This window comes from Eutrigla gurnardus, assembly GCF_963514095.1.
Source record: "Eutrigla gurnardus genome assembly, chromosome: 20".
NCBI lineage: Eukaryota > Metazoa > Chordata > Actinopteri > Perciformes > Triglidae > Eutrigla > Eutrigla gurnardus.
In genome coordinates, this window is record NC_139931.1 from 17,412,108 (window position 1) to 17,426,330 (window position 14,223).

A 14,223-nucleotide genomic window follows, 5' to 3' on the forward strand; every position below is an offset into this window, starting at 1 on the left:
AAACAGTCTGGTAAGTTCAGAAAATGACATGACTTTACTGTAATGAAGGCTTTAAAAACAGGAAAAGTCAACACGGATGCCGTATTGCGATCTCCAAGACGATATCTGCACATGACGATATCGATACAATATGGATATATCTCCATCTCCATACTGCTTTTTCTGCTCTCTCTCTCTCTCTCTCTCTCTCTGCATCTCCCCACCACTGCATTTCCCTCCCAGCACAAAGCTCCATCCACCTCTCCCTCCATCTGTTCTGCAATTCAATCATGGAGGCAGTCAGCAGAAAGGTGAGTGATGATGTTTTGGAGGGAAATGCAGGGAACTCTGCCAGCCAATCCTGCACTCTCAATCTGTTTTCAAGATCAAACACAATAATCAAAGAATCAATAATGCTGCCCGAGCTCTTTTCATTGTTGCATACTTGCTTATTCTCTCTTTATTTTTAATGAAAGTCTGTGAAGTGCACTTGATTGTCTCTTGCCCAAATACAGATACTGACAAGAAGCACTTTGTCCGTTCCTAAAACTACTTTAGGGTCTTTAGGGAAAGGTTCTGATTCTGGTTCAAATAAGTAGGTGTAAGTACGTGTTGCTTAGGTTACCAATCTAAGTTAAGTATGTGATGTAAGTAAATGGGGGGGCGGTCGATTATAGGTGGTATCTTGTCACAATACCTCTGATTGTCCACTTTTTTTGATGAAAACTTGATGAGAACAAATGTGGATTGCACTATTGCTTAAATGGAGTTCAGATCGATCAGAGCTACGCGATGCTAACATTATAGCTGCTCTATCAACACTTAAAATAACATCATCCAGACATAAATACAGCAGAGATCTTGTTGTTTGGACCACAGACAGTCTCTGGTTCCTCCACATAGTCTGTTCTGGTCTCTGGACTCATGTGAGGTTCTATCTAGACCTCTGGGGGACCACCGACAGTCTCTGGTTCCTCCACATAGTCTGTTCTGGTCTCTGGACTCATGTAAGGTTCTATCTAGACCTCTGGGGGACCACAGACAGTCTCTGGTTGTCTCTAGTCTCCATTTCTTGATGAAGTTGAAATATTTCAACTCTTGCTAAAGACAAATGTGTCAGTCTTATTGCGATCCTTCTTCCCAGCATCACTGCTGCCACCGGTTTAACATTGCCAAGCACATTTACTCAAGTACTGCCCCTCAACAATGAGGGTTTTTCCTTCTATTCCAGCATCACAGTGCTGCAGCACAAACCATGAGCACCATGTCGCATATAACCCAATAATGTGCAAAGAAAGAAGCTCTGCGTTTGTCCCAGCGGAGCATGGCTGCAGACAGAGCACAGCTAACCGATGTGAAGACTCTGGCCGACAGCATGTGAAGCTTCCTCTCTGCCTGCTCCTTTGTGAATGTGCACTGGTGTGGATGCAATCAGCTGCTCTGCTCCTCTGCCAGCCTCGCACATCGACGCAGAAATATGGAGGGTGGGAAAGAGACAAGCGTTGGGATCCAGAATGGTCTGTGGGCATTAGCATCTCTCCGGGCTTCAAAGAAAGAAAAAGCAGGAGGAAGGAGGAGGAGAGTGTTGTGTAGTGATGGAAGTCTCTCATGGCAGTAAACATTGTGCCGGAGGTCGAATCCTAATCATTTCATTGATGTGACACACACACACACACACACACACACACACACACACACACACACACACACACACACACACACACACACACACACACACACACACACACACACACAGGCAACCTCTAATGACACACAATAAACAACCATCAATACAGATTACACCACCCGCTTTGACACACAAACACTGAAAGGGACCATTAACAAACACAGACCTCAGGTCACACTCAAGGGCTGCTCCATGTACACACACGCACACACACACACACACACACACACACACACACACACACACACACACACGCCATGTGCAGGGGGGCGCTGAGTGACAGCAAACTGATGATGACCCTCCAGATGGTGCCAGATGTGAATGTGTGGTGCAGGTGAATGTGTGCAGAGTAGACTGTATGTCTGGCCCGAGTAGGAGTAAATGAGTTGCAGCAGGGCACGGCCTTTGCCAGACCCATTACACACACACAAACACACACACACACACACACACACACTTTCTAGTATCAGGATAATCGTAAATAGCTCACTATCGTGGTAGAGTAGTGAAAATGAGCCTGATTTAAACAAATACAAATTTGATGATTACCGGGAAGATACAGTGAATCGCATTTCATTTTCATATCGTCCCATGCCTACACACTAATCACCACAGGTTTCTCTGGTAGCAACACACACACACACACACACACACACACACACAGCTGTCCGGTGAGCTTTGTGTTTAATGCTGGATGACAAACAGGTCTGTGTTAACATCAGCCTGGCGTTACACCTCCCCTGCTGTTTGTCTGGGACTCTCAGCTCCGGTCTGTCATTATTTTTGCCTCGCTGGCTGCTTCTATCTGCCCTGTTTTTGCTGAAGGAATGGCCCACGAGCTAAAAACACTCAGCTTTTCAGGAACTGAGAAAAACACAACAGTTTATTCAGATTCTTTCGCATTCCGCAAATGAGATTTCACAGAGCATGTTCAACAGTTTGTGGAGCACAGAACACTTTCTGTGGCGCAGTGTTAATTATACAAACGATCAAATTCACCGTGATGCAGCAGAGCAAGGGCTGTGTGTGTGTGTGTGTGTGTGGGGGGGGACCTTGATCAGGCATTTAAACACCTTCAGTTTGGCTCGATGGCACATCTAACCACACATAAGTGTGAGTTATTGAAGGGCAAACCTCAAGATGGAACCATCAAATGCTGTAGATGATGACGAGCGGTTAAGAGTTTATTGAGGAGTGATGGCGCCCGCTGTCATTAGATGTCAGCTGAGTGATTGATCGTCTCCATTAAATATGAGAACACGGGGAGTTGACAAAGCGTCGGGCACATCTGATGATGGGATATAGTCACCGTGTGATTTATACTGGGATCAATATCACTGCAGTGTCAGAACGGTGTCTCCTTTTTAGCGCCGGATTGCACACATTTTCAAGAAAACATGGAAAATTATTCTAAAATGATGGGTGTGTATAATGAAGTGCTAACATTTAATTAATAAACATGAATACAATTCTGGTGTTGATTTTTTTTCATCACTTATTCACTTTTTTTGTGAAAGTCTGAAAATACTTCCTTAGAAGTAGACGTGTATGAAATGTGTTGAATCACTGTATCGTCATGTTTCCAGGTTTTATATTAAAGGGGGGAAATCCATTTAAAGTTCCCCCTCTTGTGTCTCATATGGATGTTTTTGGCTTTTACATTTTCTGACCCTTTTGGCTGCATTAATATGGCATTCATCAAACCCACAGTTTATGATCCCAAGGCACCTATATCATAAAACTATGCATTTTCAATCTAGAGCCTTCTAAATTATACTTTTTTACTAATCCCACCAGATACAAATACATGCTATTTTCCTGGTTTCTACTAGGGGCATTGCTGCTGTATTAAGCCTCGGTTATGCTTCCGCGTAGTGATCACTCAATGGCCACGCAGTTGCTTGGAGACCGTGATGGTTCTGCGTTGGGTTTACGTGTCGAAATGCAATTCAACGCCACACCGGTAAAGGGCGCTATGTTTTTTGTAAAGACTGACCGACCGACCGAGACTCTTGACGTATATCGTCGTTAGCCTCGTTATAGCGTATTTGTTTACCTTCCGGCTTTAAACATCCACAATTTTTCAGAACTTGGTGTTTTATTTCTTTGTGCAAAAGCGACAAGGTGCAAACAAAAAAACAAGGTGCAAACAATAAAAGTAGCCTATTAAAAGTTTAAATGGCGGTGTTTATGAGTGGAAACCGGATAGCGGTCTCCAGCGGATGTAGTTAGCGGACCAATCACAGGTAATGCCACTGCGTTGGTGTTGCGTCGCCTCGACGCACGTCTAGGATTTTTGGGAGGTACACGTCAGGCCCTTGCGTTGGACGTAAGGGGGGTCCGCAAGGACGTAAGGGGTCTGTAAGCCCCCTTGCGTTGTGTCAACGCGGAAGCATAACTTGGGCATTATGGAGCACTGCAGCGTAGCAAACAGAGGGATGACTGACATATCGTCATACTGGCTCCCTTCGACAAAAAGCCAATGAGATTTTGGAGATAATAAATAAGCTCAGTAGCAAGCGCAATTTAAGCAAGATAATCTTCACAGATGAACATTACTTTTATGATTTTTGAAGCATGAATGCAATCATCAGAGGTAAAGAGCTCACGTCGGGCTAGCACAGCGTATAAACGCGACGAGGCTGTGAAGGCGGAATAGTCTGCGTGATGCCGTTTAGCGGCCTCAGTTAGCCACTCGCCAGCAACCGCCTTTTTTAAAACACGTTAAAGCTTCGATATTCAGGAGAGGTGTGTCTACTGATGTATTTATATTATAAAAGAAAAAAATTGTAATCTCCGTAAACCTTATTTAAAGGAAAACACCACCGCATTTCCATACTGAACTATGTTCTGCTCTGATCTTAGACGATGTGATACATACCTCCCTCTCCTCTGTGCGTGCACTCAATGGCTCTTGCGCGCACTCCGCGCAGCGCTAATTTGCTAGCATGTAGCTTGTCCCAGTATATTCCTTAGGATCCAAAGGGGGGTGAAGTTAGAAGCGACCAAGCACTTCCACGTTGTCCCTATTTAAATACGGTTACGTGAGTAGTTACACGACCCAAGTTTGGTTACACAAAATGAAACATGCCAATTTTTCTAAGCGGATAACAAGGATAACTATATAGTATGGCGGAATAACAACTGGAAGCACTTCGACGTCGGCGCAGTAATATCATCACTCCGCTCCCCCTCTTACTTCCGTCAATAGAACCTACGTGACCTGCACGCCGTCGCCTGCACTACCTGTAGTAGTTTGTGCACAGTTGAGGAAGCATCAGGTTGTAGTAAGATAGTTTGTGAACAATCAAACATCATGGTTATAACGTGCATCGTACAGGGTTGTGAAAACAAGCAGAAGGTATATAGTCCCGTCATGTTTTGAGTGATGATGGGACAAGCTACATGCTAGCAAATTAGCACTGCGCGAAGTGCGCGCAAGAGCCATTGAGTGCACGCACAGAGGAGAGGGAGGTATGTATCACATCGTCTAAGATCAGAGCAGAACATAGTTCAGTATGGAAATGCGGTGGTGTTTTCCTTTAAGACATCTAACCCCCAAAAAATGCATAAAAACACATTTTAAAAAAGGAGAACCGGAAAAACTAAATAAAATCATGCATTCTATTATATCAGGCTTTCAATCAAGAGCGCTGCCTTCAAAATGGTAGTCGTATTATTTCCCACCAGACTGAGTCATTTTCTCATGTTTGGCCTATGGGGCAAATACATGCTGGTTTCCACGGTAATACTGGTGTATTATGCAGCACTGCAGCAAATGTATGCAACTGAATGATGTGCCTGTTACAATATGGATGCCGGAGAGTGGGATGTGTGTGTGTGTGTGTGTGTGTGTGTGTGTGTGTGTGTGTGTGTGTGTGTGTGTGTGTGTGTGTGTGTGTGTCTGCATCTTTGTGTGCAATTGCATGACAACATGAGCCGAGTGCAAGCGGCTCTCATGATATCGTTGGTGTCTGACGTACGGAGACACAACGTGAGCGTGACTTTGAGAGACCCGAGTTGCTTGCCCCTTGATAACGGCGATGATGTGACGATAGTATGATAGCACATTAATGCTAGTACATCATTTCAAAGATTTAGACATTGACATTGAAATGTGGGTAAAATATCTTAAGTAAATAAAACCTAAAATGAAATCACACATCCAGAAAAAAAAAATCAAGTGGACTCTCTGGTTAATGTCTGCACAATAACACATATGTATACAAAGAGGAACAGCCTGATGTGTATTCTGGCATCACTTTGGCAAAGATTCTGGTGATGTAATTATGTACAAACAGCAATATGGAGGTCAGCAAAAAAGATTGAGGTCATGGCCATATATTGTACAATAAAGCGATAAAATGTAAAAATGATGGACTTCATGGGCATATATCGTACTATAAGGCTATAAAAAGTCTAAATTACCCTGGACATCTCCATATATCATATGATAAGGCAATAAAAAGTGAAAATGATGGACTTCATGTCCGTATATTGAACAATAAGTCAATAAAACATCAAAATGATTGAGGTTTTTTCGATAGTATCACGTATGATAATGCGATTAAACATCAAAAGTTATTGAGATCACACTCATAATAAGTCGATAAAGAAATTATTGCGACAGCCCAACATTTCTCTGAACTGTAGAAGTATGAAGCAGGACTAAATAATACTCAAGAAATGTAAAAGTACCTCAGAATTACTATAGTGGATGTACTTTTGTACACCCTTATACCGTCACCATGGCAACTTTGCTGCAGGGCTTCGACTGCTTCACTGTCGTGCTGCTCCAGTGAACATGAGCCCACAGCTCTTGTTTTGACTGGACTGCTTTTAATTAGACACAGTTATGCTGCATACATTACAACATAAAGATGATAATAAACAGAAGGCTAATAAGCTGCGAGCTTCGCCGGCCTCTTCCACCTGCAGAGTCTGCTTTAGATGGCCGTGTGCACCTCCATCCAGCGGAGCATCGGCTCATATTTGGGGCACATCTGTGTGCGTGCTGCTGTTGAAAGACTAGTTTCATCTCTGTCTGCTCTAAGCAGATGCACTGAACAGGAGCCTGCGAGGGGCTTCCAGCTGCACTGTAGCATAAAGGTAGTTTGGTGATGTGCTCCTGTACATAATGTGCTGCACTGGGTTCTATTTTAGGCGCTACCTGAACAAGCTGGCCTCCACCGACTCCTTTCGTTTTTACTCAAGGGAGGAGATGTCTGTATTTTTTGGCCCGAGACAGTCTGCAGACTCTCTTTAATCCAGCAGGTTTCCTGTATGTGCTCTGCTCCCCCCACCCCACCCCCCCCTCCCCCGGTTCCTGCAAACTGTTTCAAAGCAGCAGTGTACAAGTTAGCTTACGACAACACAAGTCCAAAAGAGATATTTTCTATCCGTTTCAATACATTCTCCCTCCCCACATTATGTCAGCTTTAACAACGAGTTGCACCCAGACATGTAAAAACAAGCCAGATCAACGGTTTCTAGTCCGTGAAATCCATTTCTCCAACAGATCTGGAACTATTTATTTATTCAACGTTTCTCCAGACATGAGAACGTCAGGATAAAGTGATAGTTTCAGCAAAAACCTGAACCGTTATTTCGGCGAAAACCAGGAAATCTAGTGAACCTGCATCAAGTCTTTTACGGGTCCATAAGAGATTCAATTAAAAGACACAGGTGTGGCAGGGGTCTAATTAGCCAGAATAATTGGAAACACTCGTGTGCAGGGTCTTTAAAGCGAGAAACTCGGTGTTATGACACCGGCTCCTCTTATTCAAATGAGGCCCACCTGCTGTTTGGATCCCTTCCAGAGTGTGAGCACCAGGTCAGATGCCGTCAACCTGCCTGACTGGAACCGGTTTAGCAATAGACCTTTATTTTCTCCCTCCTTTTCTCCACAGTAGCCATTTTGCCATGAAATCGTAGGGTAAACACAGGTGTTACCAATGATAGTAATTAAGGTTCTGTTTCATTCTGGTGGAGCAGCGTCAGGGTGCTGCTATTCGGCATGTTGGCTAACCTGTACTAAGAGGAACCACATGACTTTCACATACGATGTTTGTCGATTTTAAATGTTGCAAGTCAAGGAAGTCACACGTTCTGGTCTGTTTTGTTGTGGTGTCATTTGGTTTGGTGTGAAACCGCTAGGTGAGCTACATCTCCCGTCTCCCGCAACGTACGTCACCAACGCTGCCGTTAGCTCGACTCGCTAGCCAGCTAGCTAACTTGGCGACGTTCCATCACTTAAGTAACGTTATCTGAGCTAATGCTAATGAGCTAATGAGACCTGTTAGCGTGAGTGACATTACATCCTGGTACCGAAGACACGGACATCGTAGCTTCAGAGAGAGATGGAGCTTGTGCGACTTTTGGGTGTAACATCTTTCTAATTACGTATTTTCACTTATACTTCAACAGTTATGTGACTTTCTTTGCGTGTAAAATTATCTTTTAGATTGGAAATTTTATGTGTAATTCATGCCACAGTTCGTACTGGATCAAAAAATTGATTTGTGTCTCACCGTTGACTGAAGGGGGCGTGACTGAGCCTTTTCAGAGACCATGAAAATGGTCTATTGGACAGTGAGGAGCGGGCATGTCACAATTACTGTGGCCAGAATTACTGTGATTCATAACAATACCCCATACTGTAACAATGTATTGTATTATATCTCACTGTGTCTCATCTTAAATCTGAAAATATTGGAAATTGTGCATTTGGGCTTCTTTCTGCTGATAACTGCATCAGCCAGTTATTGATCAGTGAAAGTATCAGTTGTCTATCTGCGGCTCTTTCTGGCTCCGCTCTCCTGCCCACACATTAGAGTGGGCTGTGGATCTTGTAGTGCTTCATTGCAGAAAATAAACAATTAGAAGACAGAGCTGAATAGAACGGAGCTTTTACTTCTCACTCACAGTTCAACCATCCGTACCGTCCTCGGTGAAGGTTGACGTTGAACCGGAACAATCACAAGGCCACCGGCTCTCACTAGTGAGACGGGGGGCTAACGCAGACCCTAAAACACACCTCTGTCTCTCCCCCCTTCCTTCATCTCTTCCACCCACCCTCTCTCTGCTGCAGTGCACTCAGACGGGGGTCTCAAGACGGGCTGTCAGTCTCCAATCACACCACTGATCTGCTCTGATACACCCTGATGCATTCAACCCCTCCTCTCTTAATCACACACACACACTTGTACCTACACACATCATCACCAGTTCGGCCTATTACCTGGAGCAAACAGGCAGCACTGGGGGAAGGGGTTAAATCAAATAAAAACAGCTGTGTTGTTATGTTTCAGCTACGCCTTCGACAGACTGGAACAGGGTGCCTTACTTGCTTTCCCTGGCCGGGGCCTTTGCAGCAGCTTCTGCACGGTGAGCAGGTCCTCGGTCTTCACCGCCTGCAGCAGTTCCTGGTCCTTCCCCATCTTCCGCTCGGAGCCGCTCTACTCCCGCAGCATCCTCCGACACGGCCCAGCCTCAGCACGCGGAGGGTTCGTCTACGAACGGCGGCCACGAACAGCCTCCCTGCGACCCCCCCACCCCCCCGGTCCCTGACTCGATGAGACCCCCACTAGAGCTCCGGCATGTGATGGGGTGAGAGAGAGGGGAGGATAGACTGGGTCGGAATGGAGGGATGCTCTCGGGTTCCCCTCCCAGCTAAGTGCAGCTCCGCTGGATGGGGACGCTGTGGGTCGTTTTAGATTCCTGGATCAGCGCGCTGGGGTCGCGTGCGTGATGTTCGCATAGTAGAGATGAACGGTTTCTCGCTTCCACGGTTCGCTCGCGCTCCTCATCCGTGACAACGACTTGGGGTGTCTCGCGCAGCTGCGCTCCAAAACAACGACGAACCGAGCGGGAGACCGGCGCCGACCCTCGCCGAACGAAGAAGACGTCAAACGGAGACTCGCCAGTGCACACGGCGCGCAACGGGTCGTGCGGTTAAAAATCGTGCGCGCGCGGTGTCCGTTTCTCCCGAGGTTCTGCCGCTCTCGTGCTCTGCGTCGTAAACACAATCCAGGGCTGCTGCTGCTGCTGCTGCAGCCATCGCTCCGCGTGCGCTCGGGCTCTGTATTTGGTAATGGTTTTCTCCGCGTGAGGGGGGCTGGGTAGTGAGGAGAGGGGAGGGGGGTGGACGTACACGCGCCCGCGCGCTCTACAGCTGGCCCAGCTCTAACCGCTAAATGGCTCGTGCTGCAACTCGGGGGCGGACCAGGAGCGCGGGGCTCTCCCGCCTCCTCACTCATCCCTCTTTGCTTTACGGAGAAGCTGCAGGGATTTTACTCAGCCGCCGAGCAAGGCGCAGACGACGCGAAATATGAACGCGTTCAACGTGTTTTATTAGCTATGCTAGCTTCCCGAAGTGATGCCAGAGTTGCATGTAATCCATGACAGTGAGTGGACGCCATGCGAGACAAGTGGTTTTCAGGACTGCGGGCCTCTACAAACAAAGACTCACCTGCCTTCATGAGCAGGGGTGTATTGAGGAATCTAGTTCCCCTGAAAAACCTGCCCCCTCCCATTTTTGTTCCCTAAAGAGGCTATAGCTGAGGTCGAAAAGTCTTTTTTACTTAGGAAGGTTCCTAACGAAATAAATTACCTATAAGTATAATGCTTCCTTTTTATATTTCCTTTAGCCTAAAAAAAACTTTCACAACAAGCAATACAACAGTTGTTTGGGTATTTCAGTCAGGAGCAACGTGGCAGACCAAACACCATAAATCCACTCAGCTAGCACATTGTCTCAAAATTGGCGGGAAGTATTTCAGTCAACAAATCACTGCAGAAAAATGTACCCAAAGCCAATATAGTCAGAAGATCAGGGTTAATATCCAATTATCATAAAAGGACTTTTCCCATCCAAAGAAAGCCTGTTTATTTACATTTGGTTTAACCTGTTTGTTTGTTTGATTGATCCAGTACTTTGGTTTGTGACCAAATAGGGCTGACATTTCCTGTTGTTGCTCAATTATCTTTTTTGAGTGGCATATTTGAGATAATCACGAATATCGCACTGCTTTGAAATGTTCCTGTTGCTGTTGCTAAATGACCAAATGCTGCCACTTGTCTTCATGAAACTAATATTCCACCTTTTTTTTATATTTTTCAATATTTTTTTCTCTCTCTCTCTCTCTCTCTCTCTCTCTCTCTCTCTCTCTATATATATATATATATATATATATATATATATATATATATATATATATTGTATGTTTCCGTATTGAAAGTGATAGCTCAACATTTTTGGAAATACATTGGCATTGAAGATCAACACTCCACGTTGAATAGAAACCACCAGCAGGAGGTTATCTTGAGCACAAGGCTTCCCTCCATCATATTCAACTGATCCAAAATGTTCGGATAATCACTGGTTTGAGCAAACAAGATCATGTAACTCCAGGTCTGACTGACCTGCATTGCTCCCAGTTCACTTTTGGAATTGGTAAAATGTTACCGTTGACCTTCAGGGTTTTAAATAGCCAGACCCACCTACTGACCCTGCTCAGCATTCCCGGAGTCAGACTAGTGGACTATCAGTTTTTTTTAGAGTCCAGGGTCATCAATACTTTTAAGATATCTTGTCAAAACATTATCATTTGATAAAGCTTTTATATCTGTGTGAATTTAATTTAATTGCAACTTATTTCTTTGTTTTATTATTTGATCATTTAAAATAATTAATATATTGAATATTGTTAAGAAAAGTGCTATACACATAGCGTATTATTATTATTCATGTTTATATGTTCATTCATGTTTATTTTATTATGAATAGGACTTAACCTAACCCTAACCCTAATGATAAAGAAATAATATGATCCCCCCCCCCCCCCCCCCCTGAGTTTACACATCAGCATACAGTAAGTTTTTATGCTTGGCATCATTAATTCCTTTTAAAAAATAAACAATGAACACACCCTAATTGAACCAATGGTGACTGCACATATGCTGTGATCATAAAGACAATTAGAGAAAGAAGAGCACACAGTACATCAGCGAATGTGACCCTGACTTCTATCCTCAACATCTAACATCTTCTTTCTCCACCCAGCCTCCTCCAGATATTTTAACTCTCCTCTCCATTGTGTGTGTGTGTGTGTGTGTGTGTGTGTGTGTGTGTGTGTGTGTGTGTGTGTGTGTGTGTGTGTGTGCGTGGGCAGTGTGCAGTGGATGCTGCTCTCTGCCTCCTCCACACATCCAGTGAGTTACGTAAGAATGCTGAAGAGTAGCCCATATGGTAGTGAGAGCGTATTTATAAATCTGTTAATGCAAAAGCAGCTCTCTCTCTCTCTCTCTCTCTCTCCCTGTCATATGTAATATGAACACTTCATATATGAATGCTTCATTTATTTATTTTTTCCTGCATCATCCACCCACCCCTATTGTCCCTCGTTCTGTACATGTTTCTTCCGGCATTGTTAGATAGAAACAATTGGTTTGAGACACAATTTGCTGTCAAGGTCCAGATTCTATAACATTCAAAGAGAGTCCTATTCTCTTTCTCTCCATCTATATGTGTGGCATGGCAACGGGGGAGGGATTCTCTTTCATTTTCCGTGTTCTAAAGAGGAATTAATGCAGGGCATGTGCACATGCCTGCACACATACCATTTTATCACACTATCAAACAAAGACGGGGGCTGGCTGTTTGAGATAAAGCAAGCAGTGCAACCTGCAATGCTTTAAAGGACACACGCAACTTTGATCTCAGGCACTATTTCATACTATTTCAGTAAACGTTTTGCCCGCTGAATGTCACGTTGTCACACCTTAATGAGATTTATCCACACCATTGCTTTACCGTTTCACACCGAGGGCATCTCTTTCTGCAGAGACTTGTCCCGGCTGCATGTTGGGATCAAATGAATAAGGGATTAGAATAGCTGTTTGGTGTGTAGTTAAAGGATACAGCAATAGCAATGCATCAGGCTAACACTGGACATGAAACCATGTATATTTGAGAGACACTGAACAAGAACTGCAGCATCCGGAAAAACACACTGCCCTCAAGTGGCTTGTCAAGAAGCATGCTGGGAGAGATTTCAGTTTTGAGACTTCTGCTGTTAAAACTATTAAGTCACATTAAGTATATATAAATATTATAATATAATATTAATATAAACCGGTTGCTCAAATACGGTTATAACAAGCTGTAAGTCAAATAAATGATCCCAGTTAGCTTTTCAGTATGAAAATATGATATCATGAAAGAAAAGAAAATATAAATAATAAACAAAACAATTTGTATTATGGTTTTAGTGCCCTTTTACTTTTGAAACGTCAGACGGGTGAGTTCAACATTGTCGGGAATTGGGTAAACCTCTATGCAACACATGATTTTGTTAGGAATTTGAAATTTCGTGTAGTGATTGAACTTTAATGAGGGGCAAAATACACATAAACAAATTAAAAAATGAATAAAAAATAATGAATTCCGTACTGACGACACGTTATTCTCAAGAAAAATATGATTTATTTACGAGTTTGTAAAGAGCACCTGAACGCATCTCAAAAACCGCCCCTTCGCTTGTTTTCTAGCCGCTGATAGGTCGAACTTGCACGTCCATCAAAAACGCAGAAGCAGCAGTCGCACCGAGGGAAACAGGTTGGAAAGAGCAGAGAGAGCTCCTATATTCAAATACAGTTGGTTGCAGATTGTAACCGGACCAAACACTCAAACTGGTGAGTGTTATTGTGCTGTGTTTAATTCAGCAGTCGCCATGCTGTCTTCTACTAGCTACACAGGAAGACTTTGCTTTCTGAAATTCAGTTCGCGCTTTCAAGAGCTTCGCCACGGCAAGATTATGTTCGGCCAACTATCGCGTTAGTACTTGCGTGTTACCGTTAGCTAACGTTAACTCGTGATGTTAGAGCCAAACGTAATATTAGCAGACGTTAATATGATAAAGACTCGCTTTTATATCTGCTCTTTACGTAACGGGCACGTGATTACAATGTCAGCGCATTATTTAGCTTCTTAACGCAATAATTAACGAACAGTAAGGCTAAAAGGCAAAACCCCGTGTTGTCGTGCTAGCTTAGCAACATGAGAAAGCTAATGTCGTGACTGTGTTGATAGTTGGGATTAACTACTTGTACCTCATGTTAAAAATCACAAGTAAGCCCATGAAACGTCACCGAACCCCTAAACGAAACTCCTGCAATATAAGACACGTTTGACATCATGTATAATAACCCCCTTGCAGTTATTGCACAGTTTCTGGTTGCACATGGTTACATGGCATCTGTTTGCAACACACGTTTTTGTTTGCTGTGTTGTTGTTCCACACAAGCAGCCTCGCTAAAACAGTTCCCTCCTTTTATTAAGTAAAACAAACCGCACAATAATAATTACATAATGTAGTCAGCACAAAAACAAAATAGCGTCACGTGCATGAAATAAAGTTAACGAGGGATAACATTTAAATTCGTTTTTTCAAGATTAACGTGACACTAATTTTCAAAAGTTTCCAATCAAAGTGGCTAGCAGCACTGGCTTCAAAAGTAGCTAAATATACCGGTAGCCAGGAAGTCTGCAACATATG

The 14,223-nt window shown here is 43.8% G+C and overlaps 1 protein-coding gene across 3 annotated transcripts in view; it reads right to left on the reverse strand.

The window, feature by feature from the left end:
• caskin1 (CASK interacting protein 1) overlaps window positions 1-9,220 on the reverse strand; it is an 80,669-nt gene extending 71,449 nt beyond the window's left edge. For 2 of the 3 annotated variants that reach the window (XM_084037989.1, XM_084037988.1), the window contains exon 1: window positions 9,012-9,220. In XM_084037989.1, coding sequence (XP_083894115.1) covers window positions 9,012-9,105 — 94 coding nt within the window. In that variant the 5' untranslated portion in view covers window positions 9,106-9,220. The remainder of the gene's footprint in view (window positions 1-9,011) is intronic. The other variant, XM_084037990.1, reaches the window with a different exon arrangement.
• Between the last annotated feature and the right edge of the window lie 5,003 nt (window positions 9,221-14,223).